The sequence below is a fragment of the Lissotriton helveticus genome, chromosome 6 (genome assembly GCF_964261635.1).
Source record: "Lissotriton helveticus chromosome 6, aLisHel1.1, whole genome shotgun sequence".
In the NCBI taxonomy this organism is placed as follows: domain Eukaryota; kingdom Metazoa; phylum Chordata; class Amphibia; order Caudata; family Salamandridae; genus Lissotriton; species Lissotriton helveticus.
Genome location: NC_136067.1, coordinates 613590336 through 613611188, shown reverse-complemented (window position 1 = coordinate 613611188; position 20853 = coordinate 613590336). Strand labels below are relative to the sequence as shown.

General features: G+C 43.0%; 1 protein-coding gene across 5 annotated transcripts in view; it reads left to right on the top strand.

The window, feature by feature from the left end:
- Window positions 1-18739, top strand: part of FILIP1 (filamin A interacting protein 1) — a 751153-nt gene extending 732414 nt beyond the window's left edge. For all 5 annotated transcript variants that reach the window (XM_078648080.1, XM_078648077.1, XM_078648078.1 and 2 more), the window contains one exon: window positions 18071-18739. In XM_078648080.1, the coding sequence (XP_078504206.1) occupies window positions 18071-18111 (41 nt within the window). In that variant the 3' untranslated portion in view covers window positions 18112-18739. The remainder of the gene's footprint in view (window positions 1-18070) is intronic.
- Window positions 18740-20853: the final 2114 nt, after the last annotated feature.

Sequence of the window (20853 nt, the reverse complement as noted above, 5' to 3'; positions counted from 1 at the left end):
GCCTGTAAAACTATATTTTCTCTTCTGAAGGATCGAGTCACTCCTCCCTCGGCATCAGGTAGTATCATATCCTCAAGCCAAAAATGCGAAGAGCTGGAAAATTTCTTCCTCTTGAAGATGGAGGGCATCTACCATACCTTTGATCACACTGGAACTCCTGGCACCATTGGGAGGAGGATCATGCATCCCTGCCCTGAGACTGTTTCTCTTACATCACTACCCACCATCCTCCTCAAAGATCTAGAGGGATTAGTGATCAAAATTAAATCAGGATCTCCAGATGACCCCCTAAGACCGGATGCTTTCAGGAAAGCTCAACAGTCTCCTACCGAAGTGCCTTGACCTACTGAATCTCTCCCTCGCCTCGGCGGTGGTCCCAAAAACCTGGAAACATGCAAAAGTGGTTCCTCTACTCAAAAAAACTTAATTGGACACCTCTAACCCAGGAAACTGTCGCCCAATATCACTGCTTCCATTTTTATCCAAAATCCTGGAAGCTCACGTGAACTCAATGCTAGTTCATTTCTTGGCAGCTAATCATATACTTGACAGCTCCCAAAATGGTTTCCGACCATGATATAGCACCGAGTCTGCACTGCTGACGGTGGTAGAACAACTGAGATCTGTAGCGGATGCCGGCAGGACCTTAGCTCTGGTCCTGCTGGACCTGAGTGCGGCATTTGACACGTTTTCCCACGAAATCCTGCTCCACTGTTTGGCCGAGATAGGGATTAGTAACAAAGCCTTGCTGTGGTTCTCCTCCTTCCTGGCCGATCGGACCTTCCAAGTTATAGCCCCTCCCTTCACCTCCCGTGTCCATCCACTGCGCTCTTGGGTCCCTCAGGGCTCGGCACTGAGCCCTACGCTCTTTAACATATACATGAGTCCACTGGCACGGATTGCCAAAGCTAGGGGAATCTCTTTGGTGTTGTATGCTGACGACACCCAACTGGTGATCACCTTGTCTAACAATCCCAGCCAGGACAGAGCGAAATATAAAGAAGACATTCTGGGCATTGCAGAATGGATGACGGCTAACTTCTTGCAGCTGAACTCTGCGATATTTGAGATCCTTCTGATTGGCAAAGACTCCCATCTCTGGAACAATGAATGGTGGCCTCCGGCCCTTGAAGTCACTCCGGCCCCCAAACCTGCAGTGAAAAACTTGGGCATTGTGCTTGACAAAGATCTTACCTTTCAGATGCACGCCAAATCAGTAGCAGGGAAATGTTTTGGGCTGCTACGCGGCCTACAAACCGATACTCAGTCTATTTAACGCTCAAAATCGGAAGCTGATCGTCCAAGCCTCCATATTGGCCTGATTGGATTACTGTAACGTGCTTTTCCTTGGCTCTAATAAATCTGTGCTGAACAGACTGCTGCGGCTTCAGAACGCTGCAGCACGTGCCATTTGTTCCCTAAGTACAGCCATATCTCAAATCTCCTTCTCCTCCTGCACTGGCTTCCCTTTGTACATCGAGTACACTTTAAGGCGCTCTGCACCGTGCACAAGATCTTAACCGCATCGGCCCAGATATTCTGAGCGACATGTGCACCCTTTACTCCCCACGACGTGCGCTGCGTTCAGCAAATCTTATCCTTTGACACATCCCACGCATCCGAAGGGCCAAATCTGGTGGTAGTTCTTTCACGCGACTGGCCCCTGCTTTATGGAACTCCCTTCCCCTACACATCCACAGCATCTCTGATCACCAGGTCTTCCGGCGGCTTGTGAAGACCTGGCTCTTTTCTCAACTCTAATTCCTTTCTGTCCCCCACTTCGTCTTGCTTCAGCGCTGGGACGCCTCAGTGCCGAGGCAGCCATGCGCTTTACAAGTATTCTAATCTAATCTAATCTATAACGGGAGATTTGTAAATTCCTAAAATAAGTTGAAATGCAGTGACAAACTGGTTTATTAAAAAGTGAAAAGCAGGAATGTAAGTGGACATAAAAGTATTTTAAGAAAATTGGACTCTGATTTTTGGGAATAAAAGGAGTTAGTTTACTAAAAAATGAAAATCTGGTATTTGAAGCTATGGGGTCCAGGGGTGTTACAAAATGAGGCACATGCAGCCGCAGACTTCTCTTATGCCAAACTTCCATGTGTATTTCTCAGTAATGTAACTGTATTCCTTCTCAGGCTCAAAGCCCAGGATCTTAGGGGCCGCAATCTCCCATTTGGAAAGCATAGTGTAAAGATCAGAGTCTCCAAACACCTGCACAACTGTGCCATGCCCTTAATTTTTTCCTTATTCCTGCAAGTTCCTTGTCTTTTTGTAATCGAAAGAAGCCCCTTCCTTACATGACCCAAATTGAGTGCATTTACTGAAAATGATGAGCGGATGTTTTAGGATAAAGTTAGTGCTTTAGGTTTCCAAAATATATCCGGTTATTTAAGTGAAAATTCATGCTATTTTACAGATAATTATTGCTGATCATAGGGCATCATTACTTGAGGGCCCCTCCCTGCTGTGATGGCTTTTATTTCATGAATTCTGTGGTGGCATTTCATACTCTGTATTGATTACTTATGACCTTATCACTGTGTCAAACTCAAGCATCCTGGGACCGGTTTTGGGGCATCACTCATCATCAGCCACGTTGGCATGAAACCAGTGGTGTGGCACGCACGGCACCCACCTCTGTGCATACCCTTCCCATTTAGGGTGACAATACAACACAAAAAGATGATGGACGGAATGTTGAACATTGTCAAACATTAACCCCCAGTCACAGATCTGGGTTTAATCCATCGTTCTGTTGCTCACCATGTCGCCCCAGTTTGGTCCCAGCCATATGCAAATCAGTCTTGGCCCTGTTCCTCTAGTGCGTACTGCCAAGCCATGACCTAACTGGACAGGAAACAAGCATCCTGGAACCAGTCTCGGGGTAGGCTTATTAGAACATTCAACACTCTAGTAGCGGAATGTTATAATAGCCTTATAGCCCTCCATAGCTGGGCTATACCGGCATTAAAGTCCCACTCCCGTGTTAAAGAACTCGCTGGAATGGGCCTTTAATGGCCGGTAAAACCAGCTACGGCAGGCTATATTAGAACATTGGAATGTTGAGAGCTCCACTGAAGACAATGGAGTACCTCCAGGGGTATAATTGCTGGTATAAGCCTGGAGCTCCAACAATCCAGTGTTTGGCCCCAACATTCCAATGTTTTTCTTCATGTTTCTCCCTTTTTAATTTAGAACATTCTACCCTTAGTGGGTGGAATGTTCTAATAGCCTTATAGACCTTATGCCTCGGGCTATACCGGTTGTTGAAGGCCCTCACCCTCGTTATAGGGTTCAGGGCCTTTAACAACCGGAATTGCCCTCGGCTGCAGGCTATAGGGCTATGGTGGCAAACCAGAGAGCTGTGTTGCTGCAGGACAATTAGTAGGCAATTGGTAGACTGATGTGCATAGTTTACGTCAGATGCCATTGCTATCAGGAACAATAGAGAAGTGCTGGAAATACACGTGCACTTCCTAGGTAACCCGCAGCGTATAAAGTAATCTAGAGTTTATTTTATAGATATTTGCATTTTATATGTATGTAGGTAAAACACAGTCCTCTGTCGAGGGGCTTGATTACATAAACAAATGATAATATAACATGTAAGGGTAGGTAGTTCTGCTTTTAGCGTTTCAAAATAAACGTACCCAGTGCTGGGTTGAGAAATGATTGGAATGTAGTTCATGAGACGCTGATAGATGATATTCTTGTAGAGGGTGACATCTGGTGGTGGAAAGGTACTACTTACTTTTGATTTTTTGAAAAAATAGCAATACAGTGCATGAATTTTAATGTTAATACAGAGCAAATGTAACACGGTAAAGTAACAAAAATTGCACTTCTACAAATGCGGTCGCTAGGAACTACTGATTCCTTTTAAGGTTTAATACTCAAATACGAACCATTGAGAACCTTGAAATGAAAAAGGTCCTTCAGTAGGAGACATAAAGGCAATATAATTGGTTTGTTGCTGGGGATCAAACAAAACACGTTTGGAGGCCTTTGGTTCGTGCTAACCTAGGATGATTGCTCACTTTCATGGGTTAAACATAATCACTGTTAGAAGTGCCATCAACTAAAATGTATTGAAGTACCCATTCGCAAAATCGCATAGGACCTATGGCCCACATGCATCATTGTAACATTTTGCACTTCCTAATTTGCGAAAAATAAGGAATCGCAAATTAAGAAGTGCAAAATGCTATGCATCATTATTTTCGGTATTCATTTGGGATTCGGTAAAAATCGCAATTTTTACCGAATCCCAAATGAATACCAATTCTTAAGTAAATTTTCGCAATTCCCATTGATTCCTATGGGCCAAAAGGCCCATAGGAGTCAATGGGAAGGCATCAGCAAATTGCGAGTGGCACTTAGAAAATTTCATGGGTGCAGGGGGGGTCCAAAGGACCCCCCCATGCACCCCTGAAATGTATTTTTCGCATCATGTTTCACACACACATGTCCTAAGGACATGTGTGTGTGAAACATGAATGTTGAAAAAAAAACATTTTCACCATTTTAAACACTTTTTCCAAATTTACCGAGTGGTTCAACCACTCGGTAAATTTGGCACCCTAATTGCGAATTTCCACTTGTAAAAGTAATGATGCATTGCTTTTAAGAAATCGCACATATGCGACTTCTTAAAAGCACCCGCAATTTTAGAACTCGCAACAATGTTACGAATTCTAAAATTGCTTCATGCATCCCAAAAAGCACTTTTGCATTCGCAAACGGCCGATTTTAAGGAATCGCACCGTTTGCGACTACAAAAATGCTTGATGCATGTGGGCCTAAAACTCCACGATTAAGAAACACTTCCCCAGGAATGTTCGTCACTTCTCCACAGCGGTACAAAAGGGGGTGGTGATGGACGGAGCATCCGAACCAATCAAACACTCACACCCAGTCAAAAGATCTGGGTTTGATCCATCACCGATCTTTAGCCCACTCTGCCACCCCAGTTCAGTCCCTTCCTAATAGGGTGTGCAACCCTATGTACAAATGTTTTGTGTCCGCAATTGCGGGCGCAAAACACTCGCAAATTACCACCCTCTTTAAGAGGGTGGTAATGGGGTCGCAAAAGGGAAGGGTTCCCCAGGGGACCTGTTCCCCTTTTCAAACACAGGGGAAAATATTTTTTAAGGGCAGGCAGTTGTTCCAGGGACCACTGCCTGTCCTTAAAAAATTAAACTGAAAAGTTTAAATCTTTTTTTTTAAATGCATCCCGTTTTCCTTTAAGGAAAGCAGGCTGCATTTGAAAAACGACTTTATTGAAAAGCAGTCCCAGACATGGTGGTCTGCTGAGCCCAGCAGGCCACCATACCTGGGAGGGCCTGCCATTTCATGAGCCTCTCTATTTGCGACCCCATTGGGAATCGCTAACAGTGTGTTACACACTATTGTACATCCTAAATAGCGCCTCACAAATTGCGAGTCGCAAAAGACTCGCAATTTGCGAGGCCCTATTTTGACCATCGTACATCTGGCCCTTAGCATTTATTGTCCAAGGCTTATGTTAAAGCCAACAGACCTTTAAGGATGGATAGTTACTGTAGCAGGAAAATATTTAGAGGTCTGTTCCCCCTGGACATAGAAGATTTGTACTGTAACCCTCATAAGACCTAATCAGCAGGTGTTTCACCTTGTTTTGTCAACTATAATTTTGTACATGTATGTATTTTTCTGACTATGCTTGATGGTAGACTTGTGGGAATAACTACTGGGTTTTTTATGGTGACAAGCAAATTATAATGTCCATAGGCCAGACTGGTTTATTAGAATGCATTTATCGGATACCACAGATCTGTTTACTATGAAAAGTTCTGGCAAAGCCAATTGGGTTTTGTTAAAGCCAATAGGGCTTTGAGGGCATATCATTATTATACGGTGTTAAAGCCTGTAAAGAGATGTTTTTATGAGGAATCTCACAGCTTACCTTTGCAAAAAAGGAGTTTGTCATTGGTTACCCCCTGTCACATGGCTAGATTAGGCCTCGGAAGAAACACTGCCATTTTTACATATACACGTTTTTTAAATTGCCTTCTTGATTACACAATGATGTTTGACATACATTTGCCAGTGTGACAGTGCAGGATTAATTTCTCTGAAACTACATTGTTTACAAATCCACTTCATAAATACACTATTACGACATGGTGAACATTTAATACAAGGTCTGAACACCCTGTGCAGATGTTTTTGTTTGTTTTTCATTCATGAGGTGACATGGCTATCACAAAGACAACAAACAATGTTGGCTTGGCTAAAGCCTTGACACGGAAGCAGGGATGATGTTATTATAAATACACACACATTTCCATGCTCAAATTAGAGGAGCACTCGGCTGTCATTGTGAGGTCATTGCTGTGTCGGATCTCAGCCCAGCTGATTCTTGTATACCATCTGCGAGGAGTGATATCCAACTTGTGACCAAGAGAGGACCTATATACCTTTCCTTCAGGTAATGGGGAGTTAGCTCATCCAGTATGGGATTTTTGGCAGAACACCCGCCCTAGGCAACTAGATTAGGGAGCGCAGAGTAGGAGTACACTATGCCCAGTATTTATATGCCCACATATATACACTGTTTTAGCACAATGGTGGAATTGTTCATCCTTTTCACTGTTCTCATACTGCCAATCACTTTTATAGGCCTCTGTCTATTAATCATTTTAACACATATATTTTATACAAGAATCACAGTGGTTCAATAAATATTGAAAACGCCCCTTTGGCATTTTTTATGTACCTTTTCTGAGTGATCACGAGTAACTGAGCAAAAAGGTTCTCGATTTGTTACCACGATTCCTTGGGGAGTCAGCGTTGCCATGTTCTGAGGTTGCCCAAACCATTTGTTACCTTACTAGGTTTAGGGGTGCTTACGGTGGCATTGCTAGATCACATCCCTCGCGGCGGGATGCCTGACTTTCACCTTGTGGATACCCTGCTATCTCACAGGGGAATACCAGGAAGGGTTCCCTAAGCAAGCGCCGGGAAACCCACTGCGGGTAGCTGTGCGCTATATAAGCTCAACTACATTTACATTTACAGTGCCACCATATCCTGAGGAGGGTGCCCTCATATCCTGAGGAGGGTGCGTGGAATCAGTCTGGCACCATCTCAAAGTTTATGTTGGCCAGAAAACAAACAGTTCCTACTGAGAAAGTGGAAACCTTATGACACCCCTCTGACAAACCCCGGGGTAGATGATTTGCACTGTGATATAGTGTGTTAGGCCATCTTAAGAGGGGTGAAAATTGCTTTTGTGATTATCATATTTAGGTTCTTCCCCAGGTGCTTTCCTTATACCTCCTTAGTGCCCTGCTGTGCTGTGTTCCAGTTCAGTGTCTTCACTACTAATGTGGGTTGTATGCCACAATCTCAAGGTCAATAATATCAACCTGACTTTAAACATATCATCAGCAAAGAATACTAGGGAAGTGTAGATTTACTATTCTTGACTCCGCATATACTTACATTGACCATATGATCGAGGTCGATATTGTGAGCCGGTAAAATTGCAGGTCGACATTAAAACATCAGCTACTGTCATTTCAGTGTTTGCTTCATAGTAAGGGACTAGAATAGGAGAAGTGGTTTGGCTCTTTCTAGGAGTATCAAGTGGCTCCTTGTACAATAATGCAAAATATTGATTTGAGTAAAATATGAATATGCAGTATTTTTAATAAACATGTACATTTTAAAATCCAAAATATTGAAAACATCATTTTGTGTAAAGAGTGTGGTAGTGCTTGCTTTCAAGGGCCGTATCATCATGCAGTTCTTTGCACAGTGCAAATGCAAAAGGGGTCTGTGTGTTTTTTCCATCTACTGAGCATATTTTACCTCTATAAATCTCTGAATTAGTGCATGACTTGCAAAAAGAAGATCTCAGAAACAAATGTCATGTCTGTGGACCACACAGATCGTGCTTCGGTACACTTATCGGGGACCTTTTCAGCATCATAACACAGAGTTGAGTAATGAGTTTGTGCAGGAAGGGGCTGGTGAGCATCAATTTCAGAACATTGAATGTTGGACGTGCTCCAGGACAAGTACTCTACATAGCTCCTTTGGCTGTGCAAAGCTAGTGATAGGTAAGTACATTGCGAGACGTGTAGCTCTGGTCATCAATAATGCGTTGTGAAGTTTGAAAATGTCTTCGGGGATAAATCTCCAAAGGTGTGGAGTTTGAGATGCTGCAGGCATCTGTGAGCACCAGTATGGGAGTCAGTGGGTGCCCTACAAGCGGCACAATTGGGGCATACATGCACTCCAGCCCTGCACGCTTTTTCAGTCCATCCCATGTCCATATTGTGCACGCTACAGTATCAATCTGAATTTGGGGCCGCATCAGGGGGTAAATATAATGCAGCACTCAGGGGCAGGGTGCAATTTGATCATGTTAGGGGCCGTGTGCGGCTGAAATGGGTGGAATACAGTCAATAGTGGGTTGTTTCGTATCCCCTATTCACATCCTCATGTCATTTTTATTATATTTATTGGGCTGGAATGTTTGGCAACAGTTATAGGCAGTGTCTCTAATCATTACCATGAATGAGAGTCTGTTCTGTTAGAATACTTTCTCCTCATTTACTTGGAGCTATACTGTGCAGTTTGGTTGTCAGGATTCCTTTGGATCAGAAGTGTGAGGGATGGCCACAGTGTTCCCAAGACTTGTTCTCTTTTTATTTTGACCATTTTCCATTTGCCTACATCTGTTTAGGTTTTTATTGGCGTTTCTTGCTTCAGCTGAGGGGAAGTGCGCCCTATTACATTGAATGTGCTGCCCCCAGGGGCAGCCGCGAAGTCATCCTGCCCCGGGGGCAGCGCATTCAAGTGAAAAATTGAGCAGCCGGCAACTTGACAGCACTTTTAAGAGACAAAAGAGAATCCCCTCGCAGGCTAGTGCAGTGAATGCCTGCACTGCCTGCAAGGGGATGTCCCTGGGGTTCATATGACCCCACTTACCCCCTCTAGAGGGCTGCCATCAGGGGGCAGACTGACAGTGTGCCACCTTTTAGGTGGTGCACTGTCAGTATGCCTACTGACAGCTCCTTTGCCTCTGCGCCCACATCTATAATAGCACGGATACTGAGTCAAAAGGATTACCACATTGTAAGGGGCCATGCAATGAGGAAACACCCTCTAGTGATAGCAAAGGCTATATGTCCACCAGCCCTATCTGTATTACAGAAAGGGCCACACAAGCCTCTGCTGCCATTTCTGTGATACCAAAGTGCCCCCGGGGACGCAAAGCAGGCGCACATGCCTGTTACGCCTCAAGGGCACTTTCCATAATATGGCCCCTGGTGTATCGATTTGTATCTACTCATTGATCCTTAATCATAGAGTTAACTTGGTGGCTGAGTGAAACTTCTATACTAGTGCCTTCTCTCATTGAAACTCAATTTTATCTGAAACTTATGATGTCTTTTATGGTTTGGTGCATTCATGGGCGTCCGCGGGGGGCAAGGAGGGGCGCTTGCCCCCCCCTGGAGTGACCCTCCTTGCCCCCCCTGCGGACGTCCATGAAAACCGTGACTTCAAGACGGGGTTCTCACTCTCTTTCCTCTCCTTTCTTTTATTTGCTTCCCTGTGAAATGGATCCAAAAACAGAAAGACGCTTTTGCTGGAAATGTCTGATTTTTCTGACATTTTAATTCCAAAGTGCAGCATTCAGAATAAAAGGCTAAAAATAGGAAAAATAGATAAATAACTAAATAAAGTAAGACAGAGTGGTGGCAAACTGGCCAAACTGATATTATTCAAACTGAAACACATTAGCGCCACTTTTACAGAGTTTGCCAGTGAAGCACTATTTTTGTTTTCTTGTCTTTGTTTTCCCTGGACTTGAAACTAGTGCACCAATCCTGGAGGTACTGCAATGTGTGAATTGGAAAACAAAATGTGTGCTGCGGCTCTGCATCCAGCGATGTGGTCTTTTTACCATACTGCTGACGTTTTGTAAGGATATAAGCAATGGCCATTGAAATGGGTCCATTCAGGGCCCTGTAGTCGTGTCCTTAACGTTTCAGGCAAAAGCACTCGCTGATTTCTGAATAGTGAGTGTAAAAGCATTAAGGTAACCATGTTGTTCCTGCTTACATTTCCCATGGTTTGCTAAATTTTGCATTCCCTATAAGTGTTTGCTTTTTCCAGGATGTTACTTTTTTTTTGTAGGCCGCATATTGCTGTTGTCTAGTGCGTAATTTAAATTGCGCATCCATGTGTTTATAGCGGGCAACAATTGGGTTGTGGTTGAAAACAGTGGGAGTTTTTCTCAGTGGGGCAGTACGGTGTTCAGTGGGGGAGAGGATGTGGCACTATGGTCAGAGCTGCTGAATTTAGAACTGGGAACCAGGTTCAGCCTTAATAACCAGCCCACCAGACCACTCTCCTGCGAGAGCACAATCACATGTCAGACCTTAGAAGGCTTCACAACACCTTAGAACTCCTGGTGTCTTCGCACCAGCAGGTGGACCCTAGCATGACAAGTGTAGGTTAACCTCCAAGGCTTGTCCACCACTATCCATACTGGAGTCCACCTCCAGTCTTGCGGGCAGGCCTATGAAGCAGCACACCCTAGAACAACAGTCACTGAGGTGACAGGACCCGTGAGAAGGGCCAGCTCTAGGGCGGTGCAACCAGTGTGACCGCACCGGGTGCTGACTGTAGGTGAAGGCATCATGTTTGCAAGTATATTATGGTTTTAAAAACACTTGCTGCCTCCTTCTTGGCCTCCAGCAATTATTCGGCAACAATAAAAATGTCATGATGACTCTGGTGATTAATGTTCTTCCTAGGGAGAGATCAGAATTTTGTCTAGTGGAAGTTTTGATTCATTGAAAGGTAGCTCAGAGGGTTAATGTACCGGCTGCAAAGAACATGCGACATGCAGATCACCAAGTGCACATAATGTAAATAGGTCAGTGGGCTACTGCTTTTGTCAGAGAGATCCCTTTGTTACTTGCAGTTTATAAGTTAAAATCCTAACTTAGAACAGTGAGCTATTAACTGTCATCTAAGAGCTGCATACAAACTGCAAGGTATAAATTAGAGCGTTATGTCCCCCCCCCCCCCCCCCCCCGTCCCCCAGTCTTTGATTATCCTAATGTCCCAAAATGTGTTCTTTTGGACAGAAATCAATTCTGATTATTAAGGAGAACCCCCAACCATGGTACGTTTTAAATTCTGGGTATTGTGTTTCTCCAGACCAATCACTATAAAACTATACGGGCTACTAGTATGGTTGTCATGTGACTCCTGCACCTTGTAGTCCTTAGTCTTATGTAACATTTTCTATACAGTGATTTATACACATATTGATTGTCTCTGTGTAATGTGTGTGATGTAAAGTGCTCCGACACTCGAAAATGGCATGAGTGGCGCTGTAAATCAAATTAAATGCAGCTGAGAGAGAGTGGTTATGAAGACTTGGGCAGCACAGTTAAAGGGTGGTAGTAAGGGAATCCATGGCAGAGGTGGTCATTGGGGGGCACTAACAAACATTAATGCACATGACACCACCAGTGCTATGGCTGGCCCTGCCCTTGAGGCCAGTCTGCCTCACCCAAAGGTACCTTCATTGGCCTTGTTTCAGCAGCAGTAGCTGCAACTCACCAGGGATTGACAATGCAGGATTTGCACACACACCAAACTAAACTCGCAAACTTCACAGTCTCCCTGCTTCATTCACAAGCACTTTTAACATGTGCTGCCTGCTGTGGGGCCACTGGAATTATTTATGCAGCAAAGGAGGACAACATTTAGCCGTAGTGTTGACTAAAAAAAAGGCTGCAGCGTAATGCAGTATATTTTCAGATATTTTATTATTTTGACGTGTGTACACATGCTAACAGTCTCTGGAAATATTTTGCCTTATTAGTACCAGTGTAACATACAAACGCAGCAGTGAGAAAGGTGACCAGTCAACCTTTACAATAGGCCATCCACTCCGCAGCAACACAAGTCACATTTTATATCCTTTTCCGTGCTGATGACGGAACCGCTCCGGGATCAGCCGCGGTGGCGTTGTGCTGATGACGGAGCGGTTCCGTCATGGCCCTGATTTCGCGCCTGCGCGGCGCTGATTTCACGCCTGTGCGGCGCGTTCTATTGAGCGGGCGGGGCCATGACGGAACCGCTCCGTCATGAGCACAGTGCCACCGCGGCTGATGGCGGAGCGGTTCCGTCATCAGCATGGGCGCGCCGCGCGGCCCCCCGCCCCCTTAGCGCTGCGGCGGAATAGCCACCGCAGCGAAGGTGATATTAAATTTTGATATGTTTGAGCTTCAAACAATTTATTAGTTTAAATGGTCAGATCATGCAGCAGATCTTGCATTATGACATATATGGCAGAGCCATCATTTTAGAGTAAACATTTGCAAACTAGGATATTTTGCCATTCATGTTTGAACTGCTGTTGTTGAAAAAGGGTGAAGTGCTGATGACAGAAACTCCATGGCTCAGAGACAAATGGCTTGTGTTTCCACATTTTAACGTATTTGGTACATTCTGTGATTAGAAGCATATCCCACTTTGTGAATATATTTTAATGTCAATAGCTCATTATAACCTTAAATAATCATGTGTATCCATTGGTTGATTAAACTGGGCAGTGAAATGCCAAACAAATACTAAAAATTGGGATGTCTGCGCATTCTAGCCACACCTCTGGCTCCACCCACAGATCCAATCCTTGGGTTATTCCCGCCCTCTGATTCTCCGCCCACTGTCCCCCTACTTTTTTTCCCCCACTTCGACCACTGTGTAAGACTCAGCATCCCTGGACCTGTGATGTGGCGCAGCTGCGGGCGCCGCATGTGCCACACATTTACGGTGCCGGGCTTCCGCATAAGGGAGCTGGCCATTATTGTATCCCTAAACGTGTGCACGATGTCAGTTTGACATTGACTACACGTAGAGGGACTCTAAGTTTCTTTTAAAAAAATATAGCTAACATTTGGACCTATACATTTTATTTTGTAAAAATTAATTGAATGTGTGTAAAATGTAGCAATGCCCGGGGAATTTCTAGTAAAGGGAGCACCCACTGGCAAATCACTAGCGGGTGTGATTGCTGCATTATTTATTACTAACTTTGATGTTGTGCTTTAACTTTGGATAAAAGTTATCATGAATTCTAGCACCAAGAAGCCAATATTGGTAAATATGTATGCTACAAATAATCCCTAACATACACTGTGCATACAGTATATTTAATCTGGTGCTTTAATCATAGGCTGTTTTAAAGTATTCGGATAAAAATCGAATCGTGCTGAAGACAGCCTTGATTGGTGTTGTATCGAGGACCCAAAAGTCTGCACACCTAGCAGACAGAGATAAAGCACCTTGTCAGAAAGTTTAGCGTTTTCCCTACAGGTGGTGTTTGGCCTGTGGCAGGGTCAGTCACATGTCCTGGATTCCTGGCATTTAATTGAGTCTCTCTTAGTTCTGCGCCCCAGTGTTTCTTGTGCCCCACCTGGCACACATGTCGGAGGATGGTGATGACGTTAACATTTTGCCCCCCCCTGGAAAAATGTCTGCGGACGCCCATGGGTGCATTCATAGGTTCTTGCAGTTACATCCAAGTGTATCACTGCAGGGGAGAGGTGGTGCATTTTTTATTCTTTGAGTCTTCTTGAGAGCCATCATCTTTCCTTTCTTTACCTACTTATTGGAAAAAGGGGGCAAGAGAATGGAGTTAAGCAAAATGTATGGGCATACTCAGCTACTCATGTTGGCAATGTTGATTATCTATTGATAAGTTTTTATTCTGATGTCTCCAAGGATTAGTGTAAGTAGGAGAAGAGGTAAGTTATAAGGTGCTTGAAAGTCCATTTATAATGCACAAAACTGAGGAAATGCTAAACAAGCCAGACCAAGTGGTATGGTTAAAGTTAGAATATTTTTAGATGGTAGCGTTCACCAAGTGTTTGGTACTGTAAGACTGAGAAAATGGTTGTCTGGTAGATTATACAGGTTAAAAAACTAAGATTCGCAAAAGTTCCTATGGGTAAAAAATATAGATTCTCTGTAATTTCCTGTGTTCAGTGAAGGGAACTTGATAGCATAATATAAGAGGAAGGATATTTTAGGTTTTTACCCCAGCTATGGCGATGAAGTGCATACTCTTGTGTGATTTGTAGAAAACTTTTTGATTGAAACATAGTTTTCTGGCTGCTATATAATAGGGTTTTTGTGAGAAATTGAGGTTTGTCTGTATAGATCAACTTACAGGCAACAACTTTTGCCTTTAATAATATTTTATTCTGTACTGGGGCAAATGTAATATTCTAAGGGTTGGAAAAATTGAACAATATTTCTTTAACCCGCTTAGGAGATGTAAGGCTGCATTTTGTATAATTTGGAAGTGGTAAATTAATTTCTACGGAGTCTCTAAAAATATGGCACTCCGTAGTCTATTCTTGATTGATACAGTGTGTTGACCAAAGGAGTTTTTAATTTTTTTCAAGAAAAAGCATTATTGATAATTAAGTTTTCAGGTATAAAGGCATGTTTTGCTAATTTTTGACCCGGACTCGGCAGTGTGGGTAGGTCGTAAGGAGCCACACAGGTCTGCTAACCTCCGCATTTAGGGAGGCCTAGCCTGATGTGTTGACTGCCAGGTACCGTTGATGCCTGGACTTTAGAGACCATTAGGCAGTTCCAGTGCACCACAAGTATACTTACAATTTAGCATTGTTCTAATTGTGTCTGAGATGCATTATACTAGCTAATGATCAACACACATACGTCTTAGTGTAGACAGTTCAATTTTGGTCCTGAAGAATCGCGAGTCAATCGACACATAAGCGAGAAACATGTTGACCGTCTAATAAATAATAAAGTTACACTGTTTTTAACTGAGGCAGGAGACCCCCTAGAATAAAAGTAGTTTTCAGGTACTCCCAGCCCCAATTTTAACTTACTATCACGTCTACACACTTGCTTTGTCCCCATACCCGCACTTCACCAAACGGCAGTTGGAAAAAGATCTCTGGTAAAGTGCCTCTCTTTGAGGTGAGCCCGTTGGGTATTGCACCGCCAACCCAACGAGGAGCAGCCCAGATGATGAAGCATGACACCTGCAAGGGTGTGTGAGGGCATTACAATCGAACATATGGATTTTCCCTGTGCCTCCTAGTGAGACACAGTGGTTCCCAATTCTTTAGTGACTGTCATAACTCCTTCAAGAGGAACAGCACCACAAATCTTTATTTGAATACTTGCTAACTTGCTACTTGATAATGGGTCTCAAGACCTATATCAGAGTCAATGTGAATCTCAAAATTGCACATGCTGGTAGCTGGAGCAGGAGAAGGGCATAAAGAAACTGGCAAATGCGAGTCACTTATATGATTTTATGCTGTTAGAAGTACCTCCATTCTAGCTTGATTCCATTTCAAATAATTAGCAGACATTCACTAGTGGGTGACCAATAGACCATCAGATAACATTCACTCTAGTCTGTTATTGGTTCTTGAGTGAGGTGACAAACTAAGCGTAAGCTGTGTATCATCAGCTGCCTGAAGAATCCATTCTCCAAGTGGTGAAGTACGTTAGCCAACGGTCGCGGGTAAATGTTAAAGAGCAACAGGGATCACTGGCGTAACGAAAAGTGAGGGGGGCCTCCCTGCACGGTACTAGGGGGGCCCCTCTGGGCTCAATCAGGAGCTCTCCCGGCCAGAGTTCAGTGCCGAGGAGGCCCCTTGGAGCTAGGGCCCCCCACCCCGCACCGCGTGGGCTGCGGGGGGCCTGTGTTACGCCCCTGACAGGGATAGAATTGAACCCTGAGGCACTCCACAGTCAATTGCTGCAAATATATAAGAACATTTGTTAATAATGAGACAAAGTATTCTGCCCATAATACAACTGTACCGCTAATGCAAATTCTTCTGAGTCTTGTGATTAGGATGCTGTTGTTAATATATCAAAGGCGGCAGAAGGTCAAGTGGCACAAGGGCCCTTTGACCTTCAGCATCCCTAAGTCGTTGTAGATTAACCAAAACTAAGACTACTACAAGTTCGAAGTTGCTACATGCTGAAACCCCTGCCAGACTGGGATATTGTTAGATTCCACAATGCCCTGTAGTTGAAAGAAAACAAATGTCTCCAACAGTTTAATAAACAAGGGAGCAATGTTATGGGTCAAAAATCATTGGGGGTTCAATGGATCTGAAGAAGGTGTGTTGAGCAGAGGCGTAACCACTGCAAGGCTGAAGTACCACACCTGTTTCCAAGGAACAGATAAATAGTAATAAGGTCTACTTTGTCAATGATAATATTATTTTCTGCATGTATTGACGGGACATATGTATAATGGGGATAAAGTGAAATGACTATTTAATATGGCCTCATTAAAATGTGACTCAAAATTAGGATGCAATTCATCAAAGGTTATATGAGCAATTTCAGGAAAGAGAATCCATCCAATCAGTTCTCACTCAATATATTCCCTAACAGATACGAATTGTTCAGTAAAAAAGAGCAATAGGTTTTCACATGTCATGAGATCACATTACGTAAAATTAAGCAGAAGCGGGTTCTTGGAACTCATTTACAATTTTAAATAGTTCCATGGACATGTTAGGAGCATTCAGAAGCCACAAGGAAAATATAATTGTTTAGCTACTTTTTTAGTGTTACTCTTTAGCCTTTTCAAAATATGTATATTTTAATTCATTTTTGTAACCTCTCCACACCTGGCTTTTTATGGGACATAGTTCTGTTTTGCATTTAGCATGTTCAGCTGAGAATAATGGACTAGCCGACCTTCTTGTGAACTTAGAGTGAAAGTAGATAGGAGCTTATTTCCATGTTCATGCATTTTGTTTCTTCTTTCCAGCAATCGCCTATAAAGTGAACCTCTGCTGCCGTCATATTTCCATTTTACTAAATCTGTAGGCAGAACCACTGAGCTATTTCAGAGTGCCAGGTGGCAGAGTAGATATAGGCAGCTGAGGAGGTGTTCATGACTTACTGACTGCCCCTGTCATAACCTAGTTCCAGCCTTTAATCTTTTTGTGTGCTGTGTCCTAACCATGAGGCATGTCCGAATTGTATGACTCTAGAGAACTTCGTACCTTGTACATGCTCTGACCTAACTAGATGACACGCCTTATGCGTGCTTCACTTAAAACTAAGTCATAGCATGTATACCATTTCCCTGCCTGCTTTGTTTTTTAGCAATATACACTATAATGTGAAGAGGGGAATAGTGCAACATCTTTTGGTTCATGGCATTTTGATCACAATCTGATACTTATGGTGTGACTTACTATTTAAAATTGTAAATGAGTTCCAAGAACCCGCTTCTGCTTAATATGTATCATTATTGGAAATAGTGATTACCTAATTGCAATTCTCTGCGAATAGCAATTAGGTAATCGCTATTCCTAATGTCTCAAACTCCATGAATTCCATTCATCGATTCCTAGTGGGTAGCAAATCGACCTATGTCATGAATTTTAATGAGGAAGGTTGAAATTTGTGACCGATTATGAATCGCTGATTCGTTGGGGATCCCTTCCCATTTGTGAATGGGTTACCACCTACTTGAAGTAAGTGGTAAAATGTGAATGTTTTGCGACCGCATTTCAGTCGCAAAACATTCTTACATACCGATGCGATCGGGTATTAGGAAGGGATGCCCTAAACACACCCCTTCCCAATACCAAATTGGTTTGTATGCACAATTCCAAGTTGTGATTCGATAACAAGTTATTGAATAGTAAATTGGAATTCATACATACCAAAATGCATTTTACAGGTCGCAAATGGCCCTGTTCTTCGAATTGGGCCCGTTTGCGACCGTAAAAGGAATGATACATACGGCCCTTAATAAGGGATCTGGAAGTTCTATGAATTTAAGAAGTTTCCTCAATTTATATAAAATAGTACGGGTACTGCTGGAACTCCACAGTAATGAGTAGGCATTAAATCTAAGGCTTATTATTGAAATTGTGTTTGAGGTATAACAGACACGTTTCACAACTTTAAAAAAATATTGACCATGTCATCGTTTTTGTCTTTGTTTCCTTATTATTTCCAGAAAGCATTGTCATCCATCAGCTAAGGCTGAACTCAAGATGAAGAGAGCAGTGTTTGCTGAATCTTTAGGACAAACAGCGCATGAGCACCACTTCAGTGGGCTACTGATGCTGTCATCTGTCGGCAACGTCTTCGAGGCAGCATCAGGACACACCAGCAAGGGTTCTGAGTAGTTCGACACCATCCTCAAGTCCAGTGCAGCGCCCATCCTATCCTAATGTCATAAACCACATGGTAACAAAATGACACCACCTGTGTGCCAAAGGGAACGCAGCACTGTCTTGCACGTGGACAATGTGGAACCTTCTGGATTTCAGGAATTTTCTTACCATTGTAATTTAATTTATTTTACAGTCGATATTGTCAGTTCCTATCTACGTAGTCAATCATTGCTCTAGCCATTCAAGTAATGGACATGAAAGTCTCCAGGACGGATCTGCCGGTGATTTAGAGCTGCGCACGTGCTTGCAAGAATGTCGGCTCGAGCAGCTGCATCCTATCCACCCCTGTCTGGCACGGGACGCCTCTGTGTGTGACGTAAGAAAACAACAGAGTGCTCCTTTGTACCTGCGAACAGAATTGAACCATGAACGCGTAATGTGTATGATATTCTACCTTTCCCTTGTTTCCCAGTTTCACACTGCCTATTAAATTAGGAAATCCAAACAAATATGTAATTGCATTTTGGTGTTTTGTACCTTTGTACTTTGGGCAATCTCATATTTTACTAGAAACTTTGCTTTTATTTTCATTTTTCAGTGGCGATCTTCAACATGGCTTGTGTATAGCCTAATCTTTAAAAAAGAAAGCACATCGATATTTTAATACAGAGTTACTCAAAGTCACTGATGAAGAGGGCCTGGGTTTGCATGCATATATTAGACCGAGTGTTTGGTTTACAAGCCCTATATGTGACAGATTTGCATTTCACATGCAAACACACCCTTGTTTGTCACACACGTTTTGGCCGCTGGTTCGGGAATAATGTTTACTCCTATCACCAGACGTAGGTTGAGTTTTCATTTGCATCCCATGTAAGTAAAGCACTGCAGCTAAAGAAGCAGACCTGATGTCAGGTGGGGCGTGGTACTGCCACACCCCCATTTTGAAAAGTCAGTAGATTACACGGGATTAATAATGTTTTCAGGCGTCGCAACCGGCATTGCTCCTCTGCCAGGACGAACTAGTACCCTTAGACATGATGAAATAGAGAGCAATGGATGATGGGAGATGAAGAAAGGAGTGTCACGGTAACTCAGAGCTGTAGTAAATAATAATGTATTTTAAATAGACATGAGGAAAATGTCATCCCAGTAATGAATGATATTGAAGAAGACTGTGCGAAAGGCGGTATGTCAGTATGACAGCAGTGTGTACGTGTATGTAGCGCTTCCTGCACTATCCAGGGCTATTCCACTGCAGAGTGAGTGAGGCGCTATGAGAGCGACTTGCACCTCGCGCAGTGTGCGAGGAGGCTCAGGTGTAACTCAGTCAGAGCATCCCTCCCGCCAGACTGAAAACACATTTTGTGCATAGGGTGCTTAGTGGTTTTCGAGCACGGATTTGTTAAAAGTGAACGGGATTTTGAAAAGAAGTGTGTCTTTTATGAGTCTGACCTATCTAACCAGTATTTAAAAATACATGGCCTTAGCTGACATTTCTTGCACAGTTTTACACTTTGATGCTTTTCCTTAATTCTAAGATTGTATTTCTCTAACTGTCTTCTGGTCAAGGCCGTTTGCACACCTCAAATGATTAAAAAACACAAATGCCAAACCGTCTAGTATCATTAATAGCACGTTGTGACTGAAATGTAAGGTGACGGATTTTATGGTAGAAAACTCACATGCACGTTGAACTTTCCAGCACCATAGAGCACTCTAAGATATAACTGATTAATTGGGGAACAAGAAGGACATTTTGGACATAGTTATGCAAGTGTGTCGAAAGGGCTGAGCCGAGTACACATTACCACAGGCTGCGAAGGTATGGTCTTGAAAGCTGTGCAGTCAATAAGTGTTTAACTCATACATGGGCCCTCGTTCCAAGTGACGCGCTGAAAAAATGAATGCATTACTCACTAAAAAATCCGCTATGTAGTCGCCTGACAAGATTATCAATCAGCCTGCGATTTTGCCAAATGCAGTGTTAGTACTTGCAACTGCACAAAGTAATTGTAAGTACTGATACTGTCCAACACAGTTTTTATACTGAAGCACTAATTACAAGTTGGACAGATAGTATTTACTATTTACCACCGATTGCATTTACCACGGTATTTATAGAATGTGGTAGATACGCCAGATTCAGAGTTTTCAAACCTAAAATGAGGCTTACCATTCCTCAGTTAACCCCAATTCTGCGTATTTGTCTTTTTTATGGTCCTTTTCCTCCGTACATTTTAGCAGGTTTAGTCTGACCATAATCATAAGGGCTAAATTCTGATCCCTGTGTAAATTCTTATTTGGATTAGAAGTGCACGTTTTTGTTAAATAACACACTCAAAGTTTTTCCCTAATAGATTTTCAGCAGGTCAAAACTTCCGAAGTTAACCAGAAGAAAAGGCCAAATAAAAGGGCAAAATATTGGTAATTTGGTGTGTTAAAAAGGATTCTGCATATCATACCTAATTTTCCTGCTGAAAACTCAGAATAGAAAGTATTTACCAGCTGTGGTAAACATCTCATTCTGGGGTACTGGTATTTACCATGTGTGAAAAATACCCCACCCTAGTTCAACCAACTTGTAACAAGGGCCATAATTGTATTTTTTGCATGCTTGTCC